General features: G+C 47.1%; 1 protein-coding gene across 6 annotated transcripts in view; it reads right to left on the bottom strand.

Annotated features, from left to right (window-relative positions):
• RALGAPB (Ral GTPase activating protein non-catalytic subunit beta) overlaps positions 1-22,239 on the bottom strand; it is a 2,501,232-nt gene that overhangs the window by 513,745 nt on the left and 1,965,248 nt on the right. For all 6 annotated transcript variants that reach the window (XM_069652125.1, XM_069652127.1, XM_069652128.1 and 3 more), the window contains one exon: positions 16,782-16,888. In XM_069652125.1, coding sequence (XP_069508226.1) covers positions 16,782-16,888 — 107 coding nt within the window. The remainder of the gene's footprint in view (positions 1-16,781; positions 16,889-22,239) is intronic.

Below are 22,239 nucleotides of genomic sequence, written 5' to 3'. Positions count from 1 at the left end.
TGGATAAAGAGAAGACTTCGATATTAAACCATTTATAGTCACCCTTGCTTTAACCTCATAATGAATACACTTAATCATTTTCATAAAGGTTGGTCCAAATCCCATTTTTAATAAAGTGCATTCCAAAAACCTCCAATTAACCCGAACAAATGCTTTCTCCACATCAAAAAACCCAATTATCCCTTTCAATTTTTTATTATGATGTATTCCAACGACATCTAAAACAGTCCTGATATTATCATATCCATATCTGCTGGGATAAAATCCACTTGAGACTCATCCACTAGATCACCCATATTAACCATAAGCCTATTCGCCCACATTTTTGTAAATATCTTGAAATCTACATTCAACAGCGAAATAGGTCTATAATTAATGCACTTCCTGTGATCTCGATCAGGTTTAGGAATGACAGTAATCATTGCATCTGTCATTGAATCGCATACCCTTCCTGACTTTAAAAACCCATTAAAGAAGACACATAAAAATAGGCGATATTTGCTCAACACATTTTTTTATAAAATTCCAAAATAATCCCATCCAACCCTGGCGATTTTCCGTCCTTCAATTGCAATATTGCAGCAGTAATCTCAGCCACATCAATCGCAGACTCTAGAATCAATTTTTTGTCATTTCTAAGTCTTAAAAGGTGCACTTTATCAATAAAAGACTGCAAGTCCGTTTCAGAAGGATGTAATTGTTCCTTATACAATTCTTTGTAAAACAATCTAAACTCTTCACAAATATCTTCACTCCTATGAAATACCTCACCTCTATCATTTTCAATAGATGGAATACACTTGATTCTAGTCTTGACCGCCGCCTATGCTACCTTGATTGGTCTGGCTTGTCCAGAAGGTTACCCTGTTCCATGAAACTAGGCTGGCCTTCTGAACCTCTGCCCACCAGATCAGAGTTCAGAAATCCATCTAAATACCTGGCTACACTTATTACATACTTGCCCGTGGCATGCAAGGTGGGGGGAAGGTGGGTGGGACGCATGGAGGAAAGGGGACTATGGGTACTCTAGTCACTACGGTGAGAAACTTTAATTACTCATACGTCCCGTCCCCTTTCCTTCATCCTTGTGGGTGATTCCACCAAACAAGACCATAGGGTGGAGCTGTGACAACCTTCCTCATATCTTGGATGAATCAAAAATGTTCTTCAGAAACACGAGACCGAACAATGCATCGCGCCTGGAGCTGGTATCCAAGGAATAGTGCTTACAGAAGGCCGACGGAGTGGCCACGTAGCCGCCTTGATGATGACATCCCACGAAGCAGGTCTCTGAAGCACGAGACCCGTGGTCTTAGCCCTGCCGCATGGGCATGAATCCCCTCAGCAACTGGTTTGCCCATGGCTGTGCATGCCTCTGAAATGGCCTGCACCATCCAAAGTGCTGTGGAAGTCTTGGAAGCCTGAGAGCCGGGGGAGGACCCTCAAAAGTGACAAGCAATGCCTCAGACTTCCAGAAGGATTTTGGCAGAGAGGTAAAACTTGAGGACCCTCTTGAGGTCCAAGGAATGCAGAGCCTGCTCTGCCTCTGACTGCAAGCAGAGACCAAATTGGGAAAGAAGTTTGGGTGAGTGCGCAAGATGACCTTGTGATTGTGAAACGTGGTTAAAGGTTTGCACGAAGACAAAGCCTGCAGCTCACTGACCCTGAGCCCAAAGGTGAGAGCTACCAGTAGAACTGTCTTTAGCATTATCAGCCGGATGTACACTGAGGCCATCAGCTCAACAGTTTGCACAGCAAAGCTGCAAGAACCACATTGAGGCCCCAGACCGGATGCAGCCTATGCACTGGAGGAAAAAGCCTAGACAAACCCTTGAGGTGGGTCTTCACCACTGGGTTGGCCAACGAAAACACATGCTCAGGGTAATTCTTGTAAGCCCCGTAGGCTGCCAAATAAGTGCAGTAAGTATTCACCTGAACTACCGAACAAGCCAGGTGAGCTGAAAAAGCCAGTATGTCATCCAGAGGACAAGATCCAGACCCTGGTCATGAGCCCAACAGCAGACTCTAGTCCATTTACTCTGAGTCGATGTCCCAGTTGTCATCCGATAATTGAGCATGCTGAAGCCTGAAATGGTCAGGAACGAGGCCGTGAGCGCCAGCCTGGCGGGGTCCTTATGTTCCACTGCCCCACTCTGCTGCGTCAGGAAGCCCCTTGTTGGGGATCGGAAGGTGGAGGGGTCCCTAGGAGCACCACTGCAGCAGACCCGAAAACCAGGCCCTTGAAGGCCAGTGGGGGGCAAACAGGATGAGGCTGCAGCCAACCGAAGGCTGGAAAATGCAGAGGTTAAGCTGGACCAGAGGGGGAGGCAGGAACGCGTAACCGGCCATGCCAATAGATCTGGGAGGCATCTCCCAGAGACCCCCGGCCATGTCCTGCCCATGAAGCAAACTGGGGGCACTTGGAATTCTGAAGAGATGCAAACCCCCAACACTTGAACAGGGGTAACAAGGAGTAGGTGTGCAACTCCCACTTGTAGGTGTTGAACCACAAGCTGCTCAGCTGGTCTGCTTCCGCACTGCTGTCGCCTGGGACATGGACTGCCGAAATCCAAATTCCCTCCGTCAGGGTCCATTCCCAGGTCACTTCCACCTCCATGCAGAGTGGGGGGGTAACGGGTGCAACCCTGCTTGTTCAGGTAAAACATTGTGGTAGAATCGTCCATCCTGACCAGAACAGACCCGTCCCTGATGAGGCAGAAAAGGCTTGAGTGCCAGGCCCACTGCCCTGAGCTGAGCAAATTGATATGGAGGAGGGCTTCATGCGCCATTAATCATGTAGCCCTTCAGAGTAGCCCCTCAGGCTGAAAGAGAGGAGTCAGTCACCACCAGGGTGGGCTCCGGCTGGGTGAAGGGAGCTCCCACAGAGATATTGCCATCCATCATCCACCAGCACAGATCGGGCAGGAGGAGCAGGGGTATTGGGATCCTGTCCGACTGAGGCTCCGTCTCCTGATCCCAACTGGCCACCAGGTATAGCTTGAGACGTCTCATCTTGAGGCGTTCTGCACATTGAGCATGCAGGAGGCCATCAGCCCCAGAAGGTGCTGGAAGCACCATGCTGAGGTGTTCCAATTGGCCAGAAAGTGCCACATCACCTTGCGAAGGGTGAGGAGCCTCTGGCGTAGGGAACGCCCGCTGAACTGACATGTTCCAATGCACCGCTAGGAAGACCAGATCCTGGGAGTGGCACAACTGCAACTTCCTCTGCTAAAGGGAGAACTCCAGCTAATGAAGAATATCCGCCAATCTCTGGCAGGAGTGTACACCTCATCTGGTGAAACCGCCCTCACCCGCCAGTCATCCAGATAAGGGTATAGGAGGCCTGCCACTGCGTTCATTAACGTACTGAAGACTTGAGGGTCCGAATTCAGGCTGATAGGCAGCACCTTGTACTGGAAGTGGTATGACAATCGTGAACTTCAGAAACTTCTGATGCGGCTGGTAGATGGGGACATGCAGGTACACATCCTTGAGGTCTAGGGAAAACATCCAGTCCCCTGCACACAAAGACTCTGCTATGTGCTCTAAAGTAATCATCTTGAAGCGTTCTAGCGGTAAAGACAGATTGAGAAAGGACAGGTGCAGGCCAGCCTGGTTGTTTTTGGGTAACACAAAAGTCCTTGAGTATAAACAGGAGCCCCTGTCTGACAGAGAAACCGGTTCCAACAGCTGCATCTCCAAGAGCGAAAGGACCTCCTGTAAAAGAACCGGGGACCCGATCTGACAAAGAGGTGTATTGAAAAAGGAAGAGGAAAACTGAAGCCGATAAAGACTATGGATAGGATCCAAGGGTTCTTGAAAAGACTCTTTCAGCTGTTCTGGAAAAGAGCTAGTCAGCCCCCTACTTGGGAGCTGTGTTCACCGATCACAATGTCACTGTTTCTTGGCGCCGGAGGCGAGGAGGGGGAGTGGAAAAACTTGTGCAAAGTCCTCTGCTGCTTCCTCCTGTTGTCGCTAGGGGACTTCGCAGGTCTGCGTACTGCAGTCCCGAAACCCCTTGAAGCCAGTGAAAGCACAGAGTTTGAATTCGCTCCTGCCTTGAGACTAAGGGAAAGGAATTCAGCCTTGGCTTTCTTAGGATGGCCAAGGACTTGGCGGTTTGAGTGGAGGTTTTCTTCTTCGTCAACTCGTCATCGGTTGATGAATGAAAGATGTCCACGCCCTCATAGGCCAGATCTAGGATCCGCTCTTGCACTTCAGATGAAAACTTAGTGGCGTGCATCCATGTCGTGCTTCTGATCTCGACACCCAGTTACAGCCCTCTGCTGGCTGTGTCAATGTGGGAGACCAAAACCTCCATGAGGTCCTGTGCAACGGCCCGGGCATCCACCAGACCGGCCCTTCAAGGAGGCTTGCCTCTCCATACGGAGGTCAGGCAGAAACTCCCCAAGCTCCCACCACACTTTCAGTTAGCAGCGAACAAGAGGGCATTGTCATTGGTTTGCAGTAGATCCATTCCTGATATGGCATAACAGCGTTTGCCCAAAGACTCAAGGAACCTGACCTCCTTGGAAAGACAACTGGCGGTGGCTCCTGAGGAGGAAGACTATAGTTTAAAATACAAGGAGGCCGCAGCCACCACTCAAGAATGTGGCTGCAGATGAGAGGCCAGGAATATTGTCTCCCTGTCCATCAGCCTGAACCTGCTGTCCAACTTTCCAACTTCTTGTTCATCTTTGCGTTGGCCCTGGGCTTTTCCCAGACATTTCTCACCACCTGCATAACATCCTTCTAGAGAGGGATGCCAAACTGGATTGTGGTGCACTTGCTCAAAACCTCTGCTAGCACTCCCGACTCCTAGGAGGCTTCCTCTGGCATAGGGACACCCAAGAACTAAGCCAGGCCCTGAAGGCAGTCATGAAAGGCCTTAACAGATGCTGAGGGTTCAGCGTCCTGGGCATCATTGCCCCCCCCCCCCTTTTTTTTTTTACAGACCGAGACGAGTCTGGGCCCTGGGACATAGGTGCCAGCGGGGTCTCCCTAGGTCCGGAGCAAAGATAGGTCCAACGACTGTTGAGCGGGTGGCGTTGGTGGTACAGGAGGAGGTGGAGGGGTCTGAACAAACGGTAGGGACTGGGCCAGTAGCCCTGGAGGACAGGCGGGAGACCCAGAGGTGGAGACCAGTGAGGTCACCTGCAAGATCACCTCCTTCACTATATCTGTCATTTGAGAGGAATCTATTAGGAGGAGCAGGAGGAGGAAGCACTTTAAGAAGCGGTCCTTGCTAGCTGCCGAATCCCTAGGGACCCAGCCTTCCGAGGCACTGGGTCCCTGGTCCTTGTCAAAGCACTGAGGCGGGTAGCCATAAGGCTGCAACGGGTAGATGTACCCCTGATGAGACCAGATGCCTCTACCATAAAGTCTACTGCCGCTTCCAGAGGGAAGGGGACTAGAACTTTCTTGCAAGGCCCATTCAATGGGCGAGAGCACAGGCGGGCCCCAAGTCAAAACCAAAAAGGCCACCGGCCTAGCAGGCTCTGCCACGTGCCTATCCGCCATTTCGGGACCTTGTGCCATGCCCTGGGCGAAGGGTGTGAAGGCCCAGAGGCACAAGAGGCCTCAGACATGGGAGGATACAGCTTGGGTCCTGCACAGGAAGCAGAAGTTAGGTAGGTTCTGAGCCCTCAGCCGGCTGGCCGGTAGTCGTAACGCCCTGACTGACAACCTCAGAGCGAACTCCGGTAGGCTGCTCGCCCTCGGCTCCTGTGCCGGTAGTCGTGCTGCATCATGCCGAGGACTGACTCTTGGAGCTGGCACCCAATAATCCTTTACCCCTTGTGGTCAAAATACAGGACGAACTTGATCGCCCTTCCGAGGACAGCCCTGTACGGCCTCAGCGCCACTCGGCTAGGGAGCTGGTATCCTTCAAGGCCTCTTGCCTGCCAGAACCTGATTCCGAGCAACCCTTGCCTGTGGGAACTCCCCCGGAAGGAGTTGCTGTGCTGAGGAGCCGTGCACTGAGGGTCTAGCTTGTCTTGACGCAAGGTCCTGGAGACTACAAGTTGGCTACGCCGCTGCGGTGGGCGGACCCCAGGCACTCAAAACAGAGTGCATGAGGGTCTGAGGCCGGGAACGAGTGGTCGCACGAAGCACATCTCGTGAATCCTCCTGCAGCCGACATGCGCCGGGGATTCGAGGCACTGAAGGGAGGTTAAATAAGATTGAAAAACAAAGAACGGGAGCCAGCGGAAAGTTAAAGCCTCTGCGCTGGCTGCCTGTTCTGACACGGTCTGTGTGATAAAAAGGGACTGGGGTGAGGCACCAGAGGGCGGGGCGTTCCCACACCCTAAACCGTGCCCACACACATTGTACTAAATTTAGAGGGAAAGTTAAATTTTTCAATGCCAAGGTTCCTCTACCGTCCCCATGTTGGGGCACGCCCACAGGGATGGAGGAAAGGGGACGGGACGTATGAGTAAGGATAGCGTGAGGGATGAATGTGAGAAGACAGGCCCTAGGTGAAAGCAGAGTGACTAATAGTACTGGGAGGTGGTGTGCAGTAGTGGGAGGTGGAGCGTAGTAGTGGGAGTTGTAGGAGTCGTCATAGTGGGAAGAGTAGAAGTGGGAAGAGGAGTAGGAGGAACAGAGTGGGAGATGTGGGAGTGGAGTAAGAGTTGAATTAGGAGTCAGAGAAGCAGTAATATCAAAGGGTGGAGGCGGGAGAAAGGAGAAGTGAGTACCGGAAAGAGACAAGGCTGTTGGGAGGAGCTACGGGAGCGGATAAAAGGTACATTTGAAAGGGAAAGATAAGGGTTAGCGTGACTGGGTTAGATGAATCCAACAGAGTAAGAACAAGGCAAACTCCCTAACTCAGGGGGAGATAGAGAGCCTGCCTTTACAGAGAATATCACCAGTCAATGAAGAGATCAGACATTAGGTGCCAATTTACACTAGCACCAAACAGGGGCTACAGACGTCTGTGTGCATGGAGACAAGAGAGAGAGAGGAATAATCCTAGACCCGACACATTTTTATAAAAACCATTGACTGTCCTTGTGACTCAGGGTTTTTTCTGTGGCCTCTGTGACAACAGGTAATTTGTCAACATAATGGAAAAAGGAATTAAAGGGTGTGCTCAATCATCCATCATATGAGGAAATTCAAATTTCAGAGCATTACAATATAACTAGAGTGGCCTCACAATCATTATGGTATGATACCATTAGTGAGATAGATAGGTCTGGGTATCAATATGTGGTTGTGAAGGCATCTATGGGAATGATAGTGTATTCAACACTGTCTTCTTTTTAGGTTACTACTCAGTTCCAGAACTTATCTTAAGGAGAGGCCATAAGGCTACAGCAACAGAGAGAAGTATGTTTCGCCCAGGAGGGGTAGGAGGGAATTGACAGATATGGTGTGGGATGATGCAAACACAGACCTTGCAGTGTGGAGTATGTACCAAGGACAATCCTTAAATGATCAGGCCGATTAGAAACTGCCCTAGAACCATGGCAATACCCTATGCCTGAATTACTCAGGGACGTAAGCTTCCTGTGACAGGGCCAGCGGCAGACTCCCTCCCACTCCTCCTCCCCTGAAAAAAAAGTAGCACTGCAGCCCGAGGGGAAGCAGCCACAGGGAAGAAGCCAGAACTGTGTAGCAGTGGTTGACGCAGTGCCGAGAGGTGCAGCAAGCGTCACAACACCAGTCTGCGCAGGGACGTGGCCTGAGAAAAGGAAATCAAGGGGTGTGGCGCCTTAATAACACTGGCCGCCACAGCACATGACTGCACGGAGTCCAGTAGCCCACCAGGGTTTCATTGAATACAAGGCCCCTGGGGTAGCCTTTGTCATCCACTAAACCAACAGGGACTTGTGTTAGTAAAAACACCTAGGGAGGCCTACAGGCATGCATGACCCCTGGAAGCCATCACAGGCTCAAGGTCAAGAATCCAGCAAGAAGGTGGTGGGGCTTATTAGCACCTACGAAGACTTTCCCAGTTACACACCCTGGAGACAGGTAGGTGACCAATCCTGAGAGGAGGTGGGATATTATATAAGTGTGTGTGAACGCTTGAGTGTGGGTTAGTTGGGTGACGACAGGAGCTGGGGTACATCTGAGAGACCAGAGGAGGCGAGAGTGAAAGGAGTGCAGAGGCTATTATAAGGAGGGGTCTGACTAGTGTTTGAGTGCAAGAGGGTGAAGAGTAGAGTTAGAGAGTAGGAGTAGCAGAATGGTAGTGGTAACAACAGCAGAGGTGGTAGTAGTAGTGGTTGGGAGTAGAGATAGTAGGTAGCAGGAGTAGACAGGTACTAGAGTGGTGGTAGAGGACGGCAGTGGGCGCTAGTGAGTAGAAGAGACTGGTGGTAGGAGGAAGTAAAGGTAGTAAAGGGTTGGTGTTCGTTACAGAGTAAGAACAGTAGTAGTAGAAGAGGAGTAAGAGCGACAGGGAGTGGAAAATTGCAGTAGCTAGTGGTAAGAGTTGAGAGAGACTGAGAACAAGAAGAATAGCAAGAAGCAAGGAAGTAGAGTGGGAGGCAAGAGAAGATAATGCTGATAGAGGGGTAATTAGAGGTACAAGCAATAGGAACATGGGTAAGGGTGGAGTTGGAAAGGGTGGAGTTGGAAAGGGGGAGTGAGAACATCCAAAGAGACTAGTACAGTGAAGGTAAGCTTGTAAGCGATCTACTCCCTGTGACACATGCAAGCCCCCCCTTAATGTGTCATCTATCTCCTGCGTATGAGCTCATCGCCTGCATATTCTCCGTTTTCTCCTGGGAGCGCTGACTACCTTACTATTTGAGCTTCCTGATCTACTCGTACACGGTTTATTCAGCTGGCTTGAGCACTACTGTTCCCTGCACTTGTCTTTTCCCCAATGCCTCAGGGATTGCACTTCCACAGCTTCCTGGGATTTTACAAGCCTGCGCACTTCTCTCTGCCGCATGTTCTAGTGCAATCTGTGTCTAGCCTAGCTGTGTGCCTAACTTATGCGTCATAGGCAACAGTGAATTGGTACACGCTCCAATTCAGGCTGTTGGCCTTACTCTTGACTCCATTGGACTATATTTTCTTTTTTTGAAACTTTATTTATTAAGGTTCACGACTCATGGGGTAAACATCACATTTTAACATACAGTAGTACAGTGCAAGGATTCGCAGAAAAACAAAACACAGGCGTAAGTAGTCTGCACTCTGTGTATCAGTGTCAGCCAAAATCCAATATCTCATAATCTGTAGATCCCGTCACCTCTCCCTCAGCAACCAATTGTTGAGCCAGGAGATAAGCCACAAAGGGGTCCCATACATTCTTGGGTCTAGTCCTCACTCCACAGAGAGCCCCATACTCCTTATTAATATCACTCAGCCAAATCAAGTCCTACAACCAAGTAATAGCCAAAGGGGGGGACAGGGCTAGCCCAACGCATCAGGACACAGCTGCATGCTACAATCACGTTTGCTTCCAACAATTTCCAACAATTCTTTGGTGCCCCCAGGAGCCACCCAAACATACAGCACAGCAAATCACAGGAGACCACCTGGAATAACATGCACCGCCCCCCTCCAGAAGAAGTTCTGCAGCCGGGGGCACGACCACAGCATATAAAGGACACCAGCTGATTCTGCATGGCACCTCGGATGCCTGTAATTCATGGTGGGGTCAAAGAAGTGAAGGCGAGTAGGGGCAAGATACACCCTGTGAAGGGACCTGAGCTGAATCAACTGTAGTCTGGTACTGAATGCTCTGTTGTCTGTACGCTCTCAGAACATTGCCCACTGTTTATCCATAAAAGAAGAACCAACATCCTCCTCCCCTCGCATTCTACATGTCAAGGCTACCCACAGGAAATCCTGTTGAATCAATCCATACACAACGGAGACCACACGCTTTGCTGAAGCTGAATTCAGGAGATACTGCAACACAGGTAACAGTGCAGGCTCATTCAGGAATGATTGGACTATATTTTCAAATCCGAGTAGTCTTCACTTGTACACTTGATTCCTGGTGTGTTTTATATGTACTTTTGAATTTGAAATCTAGTTGTGCTTTACATGTACTTTTGAATCTCAAATCTAGGTGTGCTTTACATGCACTTTTGAATCTCAAATCTAGGTGTGCTATACATGCACTTTTGAATATCAAAGCTAGGTGTGTTTTACATGTACTTTTGAACTGCAAATCTAGGTGTGTCTTGAATAAAAAAAAGAAAAAAAATCGAATCTAGCAGCCTGTCTAACTTGCTATCTCTGCTTTAAAGTTGTTTCTTAACTGGATACCTTACTCAATGTTGCATTTGGGCTATATTCTGGATCTAGGGCTGTCTTTACATTCTGCTGGCCAGTTGAAAAGTTGTTCTTCCCTGTATATTCTGTTTTCAACTTTCATGTCCTTAAAATTGTTGCCCTTGCTTAAATTCCACTCAAAGGTTCTTATTCATCTGACTGTTGGCTGCCTGGTGAGTTCATACTGCACAGTGCAGTCCCTCTTCCTGACCCACCCACCCTCGCCCTGTCCTCGTGGTGCTCTCTGTCTCCCTTATCTAGTCTAACTGCTACTCTATCACTTGCCCTAACTCTCTCACAAAGTCTGGAAGGAAAAAGTTTAAGAATCGCTCCTGGGCTCCAACCCAGGCCTACCCTGCCCATTGTCGATACCTACCTCAATGCTTCCTCTAGACAGACTATCACTGACATCCTATTCACTGTTCCTTCTCCTGACCTATGGACGCCCCATATGGTCTCTATCCTATCCTCTTTTTCCTCCTTGCCCATTAATGGTGGAACCAGATGAGAAGTTCTCTTGGCATACTTATCATCTAGGTGCATCATTAATGTCTAGCAAAATAGCACTATCACGGCCCAGGGCTCTCAGCCCTCCTCCTGCTGGATAGGTGTCTTCCTTCACTCTAACTTTCTCCCCTCTCCTGCCACCTGCTGCCCCCCTTACTGCCACTCCTACTACCATGTCCCTGAACCCCACCTCAGAAAACCTTTAAAAGTGGCATCCAGCTTCACTTAGCTACTCTCAATTCTTGCTCTACTGTTAAACACTCCTCCGAGATCTGTCTCCTCCTCGAAGACTTCGACCTTGCTGTCGTGACTCTCACCAAGACGTGGTTCAATGCCAGCTATGTCATCGTTTTTGACACTCTCCTTCCTAAAGGCTACAAGATCCTCTCCAAACCCAGGGCTAATCGGTCTGGTGGTGGAGTTGCCCTTGTCTTCCCTGATAGGATTCCTGCCACTTTCATTCCCACTCACTCTTACTCTTCCTTTGAATGCCTTGTCTGTAGGCTGGGTGTGTCTCCTACCTTCTCCCTCACTTTCGCCTCTATCTATAGGTCCCCTGGACCTACATCCCTTTTCCTCTCTGAATAGGCTGACTTCTCCTTCTCTCTCCTGGCCTCCTCCCCCAAACTTCTCTTTCTTGGGGACTTTAATATTCATCTAGATTCTTCTGATAACGGCCTCTGTCCTTTTCAGAGACCTCCGTTACTCTCTCTCCCTCACTATTCTTCCCTCCGGCCCAACCCACTCTGCTGGTTGCACCCTGGATGCGCTCAGCTCAGCAGACAACACCCGCTCCAACCTCCCAATTACCCCTCTCTCCTGGTCTGACCATTCGCTCCTCTTTTCCCATCTGGAGCTCCCTGGCCCCCCGGTGATGCCTTTATCCACACTGCTAGAATTCTACGTCATTCGACTGATAAAGCATTTGTCAGTTTCTGCATTTGCCACCACCTTTGCTTCTCCTTCCACCCTTTTTAATGACTCACAATTCTGATTTAGCGCTTGTTAACCTCCTTCTCTCGATCTCCAACACTCTGGACATCCTTGGCCTAGTCATGAGGATCCGCATTAAGCCTGCCTCCAAGTGAAACTCTTGGTATGACTCTGATTTGGCCGCTCTGAAACGCAAGTGCAGAGCTGCTGAGTGGAAATGGCAGTCCTCATGCACATCCTCTGACAAACTGGCCTGCTCCAAAGGCATTATCGTCTCTCGATCTGCTCCAAGAAGAGGACTCATGGCCGAACCTGTATTTCTTGGGCCACCAATAACATGGGTGAAATTTTCAAATTCTACAAGGAACTTGTAACTCCTTCTGCAAATCTCCTCTCACCCCCTTCTCTCCCAGTGCCTCTGCACTGCTCTGGCCTTACACGTCCCCATCAAAACTCAGGACATCCTGTCCTCATCCTCCCCCTGCCCTCCCAACAACCCACATTCCCCCGCTGCTCACACCTCCCTTGGCCTCCCTCTCCCCCTGCCCCACTTTCTCTCCTCCTCTCCCATTGCACCCAACAAGGTCTCTAGAGTAGACGGCTCTATGAACTTCGCCTCGAAACAGGTGCTCCTCTGCTATTGCAGAAACATCAAGGACAATATCTCCTCTATCACCCCTGTCCCGACTGATTTCTGTAACCATTACTTTGCCATTGGCTCTTTCCCACAACCACTCAAGCACTCCCCTGTACACCCCCTCCTAAAAAAGCCGTCTCCGGACCCTTTAACTATCACCCCATCTCCATCACCCCTTTCCTGGCAAACTTTTGAAGAAGCTGGTCATCTCCCAATGGACCCTACACACCGAATCTGCTGGCTGTCTCCACGACCACCAATCTGGATGCATAACATCCAGATGCACGGAAACTGCTCTCCGAACACCCATGAAGACCTGCTCTCTAATCTTGAGATGCCAACTCTCCCTCCGTTCTGATCCTTCTGGATTTTTCCTCTGCCTTTGACACGGTCAACCATGCCATCCTCATAAATCGTCACTGTGATGCCCTTGGCATCACGGACTGGGCACTGGCCTGGCTGACCTTCCTTTCTAACCAACCTTCCCAAGTGCAACTAGGCCCTTTCCTCTCCTCCACCTCACTCTCTACCTGCAGCGTTCCTCAGTGTTCTATCCCATCGCTGTGGCTTTCCACAATGTATCTTGCCCCTCTGGCTGACTTGATCTCCACCTTCTCTTCACTTCCAGTGTTTTGCTGACGACACCCAGCTCTCCGTTAAGCTTCCCTCCTTTACCTCCTCCTTTTCCCCTCTAATACCTCACTGCTATTCAGGCATGGTGTTCTGCTAATGATCTCTGTGAAGGAAAAGACTAAGTATGGCCAACTTAGTCACACAGCCGCTCTCCGTTATACCCAAAACAACGGGTTATGAAGTTAAAAAGACGTTCTTCAAAATATTCCTGTATATAGGTAAACGTGCTTGTATCCAATTTCAAAAATGATAGTCAAAAAGAATCAATAATAAATTCAATAATAATTTATCAAAAGATTATTGATAAGAGCACAACCCTAATGGTATCTTAGTGAGGCTGCAGCTACACATCACATGTTAGGTATGGACTTAATATGCCAATGCATTTCGGCAAAATATAAACAGAATCAACAAAAATAAATAAAATCTGCCGCTAATGGTGGCATTGAAAACAATGCCACCTTGGGTCCCAGACTGGACATCCGGGAGGCACGGCAGCAAAGTGTCTACATCTATGTAAATATAAATCAACCAATTTAGCAGATTTAGAGCGACATGAAAATTTATCAATCAGGGAAACAAACATAAATATTATATGTCAAATTTGAAATGGACAACGTACTTCATAAGCCAGATTGGAACAAGCACATACATCTATGGGTACGTTATATAGATGATGTTTTTGGAATTTGGACGAACACAGAAGCTACTTTTGATGCTTTTTTTAATTATTTTTGTTGATTCTGTTTATATTTGCCATTTTGTATGTAAACAACATAGCTGTTTTCACTGAGTATTTTTTCATTTCCATGCTGATTCTTTAATTTTATTTTAGACATTATGCACCCTAGAATTAGTACTTGACCACCATTAGACTATATAATTACTTAGTTTATACCTTGGGGACTTGCAAATCGAGATAGCATAGCTATTTGAAAGTCACACGCATTGCGCCGTTTTATAGACGCGATGCGGTCACGTGGTTATGTAAATAACCCGTTTCCTAGCAACACCACAATACGGCGATGCACTGCAGCGTTCAGACGGCTTGTCTCACGGCCGTGCTGCGTTTACAGGTATCTTTGCATTTTAGATTGTAATAGATAAACTGCTTCACTTAAACACATGTAGCCCTCTGATTACTCTAACTTTCATGCTTTTAGAAAGCCGTTGTGACCGCTGTCCTTTATTGGACCACAGGTGTTACTGACAGCCTGACATTCCTAAAAAAAGCTACACTGGCTACACACCGGTATAGAGGTACCATTTGTTATTTGTTTTTTACTCCTTTAGCCTTATTATGTTGTTGATTTACTTGTTCCTTACTGCATTTATTTTGTTGTTTATTTCCAAACATATATTCCAACGCTCATATGAACATTCTACACTCTGCTATGTGTTTAAATTTTCTTTATTGATGTATGCATGTGTTTTTATGTTGTGTGTTCACATTATTTCAATACAGACTTGCCCTGATGAAGGAGTTTGTATACTCCGAAATGCATTGGCATATTAAGTCCATACCTAACATGTGATGTGTAGCTGCAGCCTCACTAAGATACCATTAGTGTTGTGCTCTTATCAATGATCTTTTGATAAATTATTATTGAATTTATTTCTGACTTGGATTCTTTTTGACTATCATTTTTGAAATTGGATACAAGCACGTTTACCTATATACAGGAATATTTTGAAGAACGTCTTTTTAACTTCATAACCCGTTGTTTTGGGTATAACAGAGAGCGGCTGTGTGACTAAGTTGGCCATACTTAGTCTTTTCCTTCACTGTTACTTTTCGAGTCAGGGTGTCTCCAGACTCTTCACAGAGAAGCTTTATTCTTCTGTTTACTTTGTTACTTCATTTTAAGAATCATCATACAAAGTGGTGCCCACTTATTCCTTTCCTTTGTCACTGCTAATGATCTCTGCCTTAATGCCAGTAAGACTGAGATGCTTCTCACTGGGACCCCTTGCTGCCTGTTTCCCTCACACTCTCTGGCTGCCCTCCTTGGGAGCCCTTCCACTCACCCGCTTGCGGGGCAAAACACCTTGGGGTCATTTTCAACTCCTCTCTCTTCTTCTCCGCTCACATCACGGACCTTGCCAAGACGTCCAGCTTTCTGTTCCACCTCCTCAGTGTCATTCTCTCTTTCCTCACCTTTCCCCAGAAGTTCAATGTCTCCAGAGCCCTGGTTCTCTCTAGGCTGGATTACTGCAACAGCCTCTTCCTCAATCTGCCTCTTTCTTCTCTTCGCCCTCTGCAACTAATTCAGAATAGGGCTGCAAGAATTAACCTTGGCCTCAAGCCCAGTGACCACATCTCTCCAGCCCTCATATCACACCACTGGTTCGCGGTGGCTGCAAGTATCAAATTCAGGACCCTCTGCATCATCCACAAGGCTTTCTGGGGCCTGGGACCCCGCTACAACCAACAGTATCTCGCTAAATACCTCACTGCTAGAGTCCTTCGGTCCTCTAGCTCCAACTATCTGCATACCGGATGCTTCTCGAAGCAGAGAGTGGGGGTAGATCACTTTCTTCAGCAGGAGCCTCCCTCTGGAACAGCCTTCCTACCCATCTCAGCTGGATCTCCTTAAGTTTTGTAAACTTCTCAAGACTTTACTTTTCACCTCCTCCTTCCCTCTTCCCCCTCCCTTGCTAAACTGCTCCACCTGCCGCGTTGACTGGTGCCTGGACCCTTATGTACCCTAGTGGGGCCAGTCCCCCCTCATCCAGTCTACCCAGTACCCCTTCCAGCACTTGCCCACAGGCACCCTTCCCCTAACTAGCTTGATTCTGGTCCACCCCTCCCCCACACCATCTACCCTGTCCCCTGGTCCCCGTCCTATTCCCCCCTGGCACTTGTCCTCCTGGGCCCCCCTCCCTCAGCACTTGCCCAACCCTGGGCCCGCCGACTTCCGGCACTTCTCTCTCCCCCGCCCTCTCCTTCCTCCCTGACCTTCCCCCTCCCAACTGTACTTCTTGTCACTGCACTTGTTGCGCGTTACGAATGTCACAAGTCCTAGTAGGACCGTTGCTCATTGTTGTTTTTCCTCTGCCCCAGCCCCGTCTTGTGGCGTCTGGAAACATTTGTGTATAGGCGCCATACAAATGTCCAATAAATAAAAATAAAGGGTCAGGTATAAGCAGGTGTGAGATAAGAGAACATGACACTGGGCGGCTGAAGGCACCATCAAGAACTCCCCAAGACTACTAAGCGGACTAGGCTAGATAAAGCCTAGAAAATGCCAACAGGGTTAGAGTCAGCTGACATTTTAGGGGAAACACCACTAGAGTAAGGCAGAACACCAGACAGACAGGTGGCACTGTTCAATAGAATTAACCCTGTTATGGATGCCTCTGCTAGGGAAGAGAGAAAGGCCGGGAAAGTAAAGCCAGAGAGGGACGGCCCCATCTCCCAAAACGCCAAGCCACAAGAACTACAGAGAGCAACCAAATGCAGTGTCCAGCCTATTTTAGGTCAATAAATACCCTTGGATTTACATCCCGAGTCAAAATGTTTATTTGTGGTGGGCGACTCTGTCTCACTTCCCAGTAAGTGTTAAAATTTCAGTTGCTTGAAAATGAGTCCATTGTTAAGTTCTGGCACAAACAAATATAGTGCCCAAATATTAGTATACGAACAAGGGTAACACAATCAACCTAGTCCAGGCCGGCCATTTAGCACAGTAAATATTGACGGTCCACTGTATGTCACAGAACATTTATTATAGCTATGGATTTCCTAACACAGCATATGTAAAACCTATGCTGTGTGCTACTCAAACAATGTAATCTTTTTCCAAATGTTCATTAATTTTACCTTTTGATTTGCTCGTGCTCCTCTTGGCAAATGGCAAAGCTGCATGGCCCATGCATGTCTCCCTGACATACCCCGGATAAGCACAGTGATGGATGGGCAAGGATTATCTAGAACAAAAAACATACAAACAGTATTGAGTGTCCTTTTTCATTTATTTTTTTATGTTAATCTAACTTACATATGCACTCAATTTGCCAGACAAGTTACTGCAACATCTATAGATCTCCCACCCCATAATAATTGCTGGGACGTCCTGGTGATTGATGAATCCATAATAGAGCAAAATGTGACTAAAATGTTGAGAACTGACTGGGAAGTTGAACATTTAAGTGAGCTTGGGAGGGATGCCTGTATAAAATAGAACAATGCTGGATACCTACACTTATGGATAACGTGGATTTTCAGCAGCACTGGATATTTTATAGATTCACATGCCCAGATGAATAGAGTGAAATTATTTAAACCATGCAGAAAAAAAGATGTAGATAGAATGGGTTGCAGAGGAGGTGGTCCGACCTGTCACTAGACCATTTTTGACAGACCAGCGTTGAGCAGGGTGGCCAGTCCCCTTGCCAGCAAACTAAAGGAAATCATCCTACCAGGGACTGATATAATGAGTTACCGCTTGCAGAGAAGGTTTACATTTTGAAGGCTACCGCATCAGTGCGCAGTCTGATCACTGAGTTGAGCAGGGTCTGGTATTTTATATGTATTCAAACCTTTGGGATCATATGCTCTGATCAATCCAAATCACTTTTTATTTACTTGTTTCAATCTTCCTCAATGTGTAATTGTTTTATTTTAGTAGGTGTGACTTTTTGAGAGTGAACAGGCAAATGCTTAAAAGTAAAGATCAGGGTAGGGGTAGAAAAGTGAATAAAATATACAAAGCCAAAGAACAAATCAGATATAATTGAGGCTTACACATCAAAGGAGCAGGTATTTAGATGAAAAAATACTCTCCCCGATTATAGTTTACAGGAAGAACAGGGATCACTGGCTGTCGGGTGCTCCCTGCTCATGCTAGAGACTGAATTCATCCCAACGACGGACTCACTTGTATTAACAGCTGTGTCTGACTCATTGTGACATTGAGGAAGAGCCAAGGGGAATTTGCAATGTAATATCTATGTTAAAGGCCCAGTGTGGAGTGGGAGGGAGGAAATGAGGATACAAAGTCAACATGCAGCAAATTAAAAATGGAAGATCACAATAAAAAATAAAATAAGTGCAAATGAGGGCCATCTGGGGTAAGGGGTAGATCAAAAACAGAAAATGCCCAATATCGCCAATAGAATTCTCAACCAGATAAAAGGCCAAACTGGCAAAAGAATTACTGCCTACAGGCGGGCTTTTGTGATCACTAAGAGAAGTTCATGATGGAACCTTTTTGCTAACATTTGGACAAAAGGCTATTATAGGTAATGCATCTTGGTGAAAACAACAAAAGCTTGAGACAAAAGTGGATAAACATCTGAGCCCAATTACCCCTATTGTGGACAAACATGCACCCTTAGTGAAAAAGACGGCACCTGCAAATAGTACAAACAGTTGTGTCACTGGAGTTATTCATGCAAAACAAAATGAAATGTCTCCAAAAATAGCAAATGATACATTGAGTCATCATTCAGTTGCAGAAGCATAGCATGGCGATAGTGGACTTAAATGACAGAAGATTGAATGACAAAGGCAGTCAAATTTTTTGTGAAAAAATACTGTGCCAACATTAGAAAATCAGGAAAAAGTTGGTAATGTACAAACAGATGGAGGTAAATTCATCCCGGTGTTTATTTGTAATAATCACGTTTTTAAATACAATTATGTAGAATTTACAAAGGAAACAAATGAAACTTTTTTTCCCTGAGTATTTAATCAATGATCACAGACTTCTTTCCAACAAAAAGGAAGAAAGAACATCAAAAGGTAAATCATTTGTTCGACTGAAGAATTCCTTCCTCCCACCGATTCCTCATTTAAGGAAGTCTTCCAAAGCAGTGAGGAACCTGGAGCAGGAAGGTGAGGGGAGGAAGCAACCATCAAATAGACAAGGAAACTCCAGCACTGCACGACCAAAGCAAGTCTGGGCAAGATAATGGATCAAGGCAATAATGCTTAGTGAATTTGTGAAATAACGTCGATAGCTTGATAGATGTCCACAAGAGGGACACCTCTCAAAGGTAGAGCAGTGGTTTGAATTGGCGCCAAGACACACATGCATCACTTTGTTGGACAAATCAAATCTTTCAGAAATGCAGAGGACACCAGAGTTTTTACTTACAGCCCGGCAAGCCCAAGCAACTTTGAACACAAAACAGCTAGTCTTCTTTATGGATTTCCCTAATTCGCTAGACATAGTGCCTGAGAGTCCAGATGATGACTTATTTCTCAGTCGTCAATGGATGACAAGTAAAAGAAGATCAGAAGGTCGCTCTTCTGAGAAGATGAGCCCAACCCTCTGGAAGGACTGCTATGGCTTTTGTCTGGAGAAGACGAGGAGCGGAGGCTTGACAAAAAAGCCTGGAACTCACTCTGCCAAGAAAATCACCTTAAGCATGAACATCCTCAAAAGGGTATACATGCAAAGGTTAAAACTGAGCATTCATCAAAAATGTTACAAGGTTCAAACAAACTGGTATGGTGCAAATTGGTTAGTCACTAATCTCAAAACTGCGTAACACTGGGGATAGTAAAGGAGGAGCACTGTGCTGGGGTCATCAAAAAGACTAATGTTAGGAAAGATGTCTCTTTTGGCAACTTTCCTACAATCTTTATCATTTGTTTTTTAACCTGTTCTTACTTTTTGAGGGGTAACAAAGCCTTCAGCTGCACTTCCCCTGCCTTTTGCTCATTTGGAGAAACTAATCAGTCAATCAGACTATCAGTACTGGGAAACCATGTTTCCTTTTTTATCTTTTACATTTTGTAACTTTTCAACATTGCATCTCACAATGCAGTGAAACAGTGATACGCCTTTTACACTTGGATTTTTGGTTGCTGTTATATGTGCCTAAAGGTAAACTGGTGGCAGCATTTATATTTCGACCATTTTGGTGTTATTTCTAGTGTGCACCTTCGCGTTTACAGAGTATGTTAAGTTACTGTGCATTTGTATAGCGCATTATATACCATTGGTATGATCTCAAAGCGCTGTGGGTTGAACGCCCTCAGGGACTGTAAACCAGGTGAGTGGAGAGAGTAGGGTAGTAAATAGTGCGTGTGTGCACTCAGTATGTGTGCAGCCACTGCAGTTTACGTAGTGTGTAGCTGCATTCCAATGGTAGGTGTGGTGCAGTGGCTGTGCGAGGTCAGTAGAATGTGTGCAGCAAGGCCGTTGATCTCAGAGTTTGCATTCCGACGGTGGTGGAGCTTGTGTATGAGATTATGTGTGCAGCTGGGCCAATTTTTTTGTCATGGGGTATAGCTGCATTCCAAAGACTGTTGAGGTGTTGATGGAGGTGTGTAGGTATGTGTGCAGCAGCTAGGCCAAAATGATTGAGGGGGTATAGCTGCATTGTATTGTTTGTTGGTGTAGAGGAGAGAGTGAGCATATCAGTATCTGTGAGTTCCTGTGCGGATTGGTGGGAGAACACCATTTCATATTACCTTCCAGTGCCCGCTGAGCTGACCATATCTATTCTAGAGGTTCAGAGCATAGGTTCTCTAAGAAAGATTCTCAGTCTAGCGCAGAGTTTGTTCTGATAACCGGGCTTGAGTTTGTCTTTCCCTGCTTGGCAGTGTCATCAGTGTTAAGTTGCCCTATCCCTAATCTTCATTGGGTTAAGCGAATTGCAGGTCTATGTTCGTCCCTGTGTCTCGTTGAGACTGCCATTGTTTATTGGAAGATACCTTCTCATTGTACATTTACATCCAGGTCTGTTCTATCGGACAAGTCCTAGCTAAATTGGATAAATGGTGTTCAGTGGACCCAGGGATCAGCAACATCCATCGCGGTGTCTTGTTGGGCCTGTAGATTGCTTGTAGGATGACACCTCCTCAGTGTGCATTTACTTCACTTCTGTTCTATCAGGCATACAAGTACATCCTACGAGTACATACGAGGTATGAAGACTGGTACTCAGTGAACCCAAAGGTCAAGCAACAGATCAGGCCACCAGGTAAGTGGTGTGTCTGAACTGCCACTGTTCTATGCAGCGGGGGTTAGAGTGTTCCTGATCTGGTGTGCATTGAGGGTATTGATGACAGGCAGCAGCACCTCGATGTCTGCTAAACGTGGTGACTAAACGCGGATAGTGCCCTAAAATGGCCATGCCACAAGAGTTTCACGTGTTCTTTGGCAATATTGCAGTTTGGCCTTCTTCCTGCCTTGCCAGGTCAGGAAATCCATGCACTTGCCCGAGAAAGGTAAAGGTGTATATTGTATGTTTAGTGTGTGTGTATGTATGTATAGTGTGAGTGTGTATAGTGTGTGTGTGTGTGTGTGTGTGTCTGTCAGGTCCCACTCCACATCTTCAGTGCCAGAGAGTCTGGGTGTCGGGCATGAGTGAAGCCAATAGTTGTCCCTGATTTCAGAACTACTGGCTGTTTGAATGGTGCAGATCCTTACCATTGGTGGGCTCAAGACTGGATTTTCTATAAGAAGAGAACTTGTGCAGTCATTCTTCAGATCAGCATTAAAGCCAAGAAACCCTCGTAAAAGAACAACAGACTGTAGAAGACTCCTGAAGATGCCTGACACCCCTTCATGAGTCTGGCCCAGTGAAGACCTTTGGTCTACCTAATCTGCAAAGAACGGGAGTGGTGCCTTAACCCCTGGACTGGTGGGACCAACCGGTCTCAACGTGCTTGAGAATCCAGCCGTCCCGAGCCTTTCATAGTGTCCCTGGACCACCGTGTGGACTGTCCAGCTCTCCAGTGGGCTACCTTGCTTGAACAGTCGCCGTTCCACGTTTGCACCCAGAGCTTTGGTGGTCACGAGCTTGTGGTAGAAGTCGCCTTCCTGATAAATTTCAGCATCCCATCTTCCAGGTATCCTGTTCTGGAAGGATTTCTACAACTGCGGCTGGAAGGACGCCTGCCATCTTCGGTGTGTGGTGGCCGTCGCTGGAACTTGCCTTCCCCTGTTTTGTGACATGTCCTGAAGAGGTCTGCATGAGTGAATCTTTCATTTCTCCATCGCCAAGGGTTGCACTCTGCTCCTGGATCTGACTGGACGAATCCTGGGCACCTCTCATCAGAACCAATGGCAGGAAATCCAACTGCCAGCAAGCCCCAGTCGACTCATCAAGTCATCTTGGAAAATGGGATTCAGTGGGGAAAGTAAACGCCCTGTCCTCCATAGGATAACATTGAGATCAAGCCTCTTTGTATAATTCGATTCCACTGCCTTTTGGTTGTTGAACCTGGTAGAACAATCTGAAAGATAAGAACACATTGTACTTACCTAGTAACTTTGTTGCATCTCTTCTTTGAATAATTACTGACACAAGCAACTTACCTG

The sequence above is a fragment of the Ambystoma mexicanum genome, chromosome 3p, assembly GCF_040938575.1.
Source record: "Ambystoma mexicanum isolate Mex_15411 chromosome 3p, UKY_AmexF1_1, whole genome shotgun sequence".
Classification (NCBI taxonomy): domain Eukaryota; kingdom Metazoa; phylum Chordata; class Amphibia; order Caudata; family Ambystomatidae; genus Ambystoma; species Ambystoma mexicanum.
Note: the sequence above shows the minus strand (reverse complement) of the source record. Positions and strands in the feature narration are given on the sequence as shown.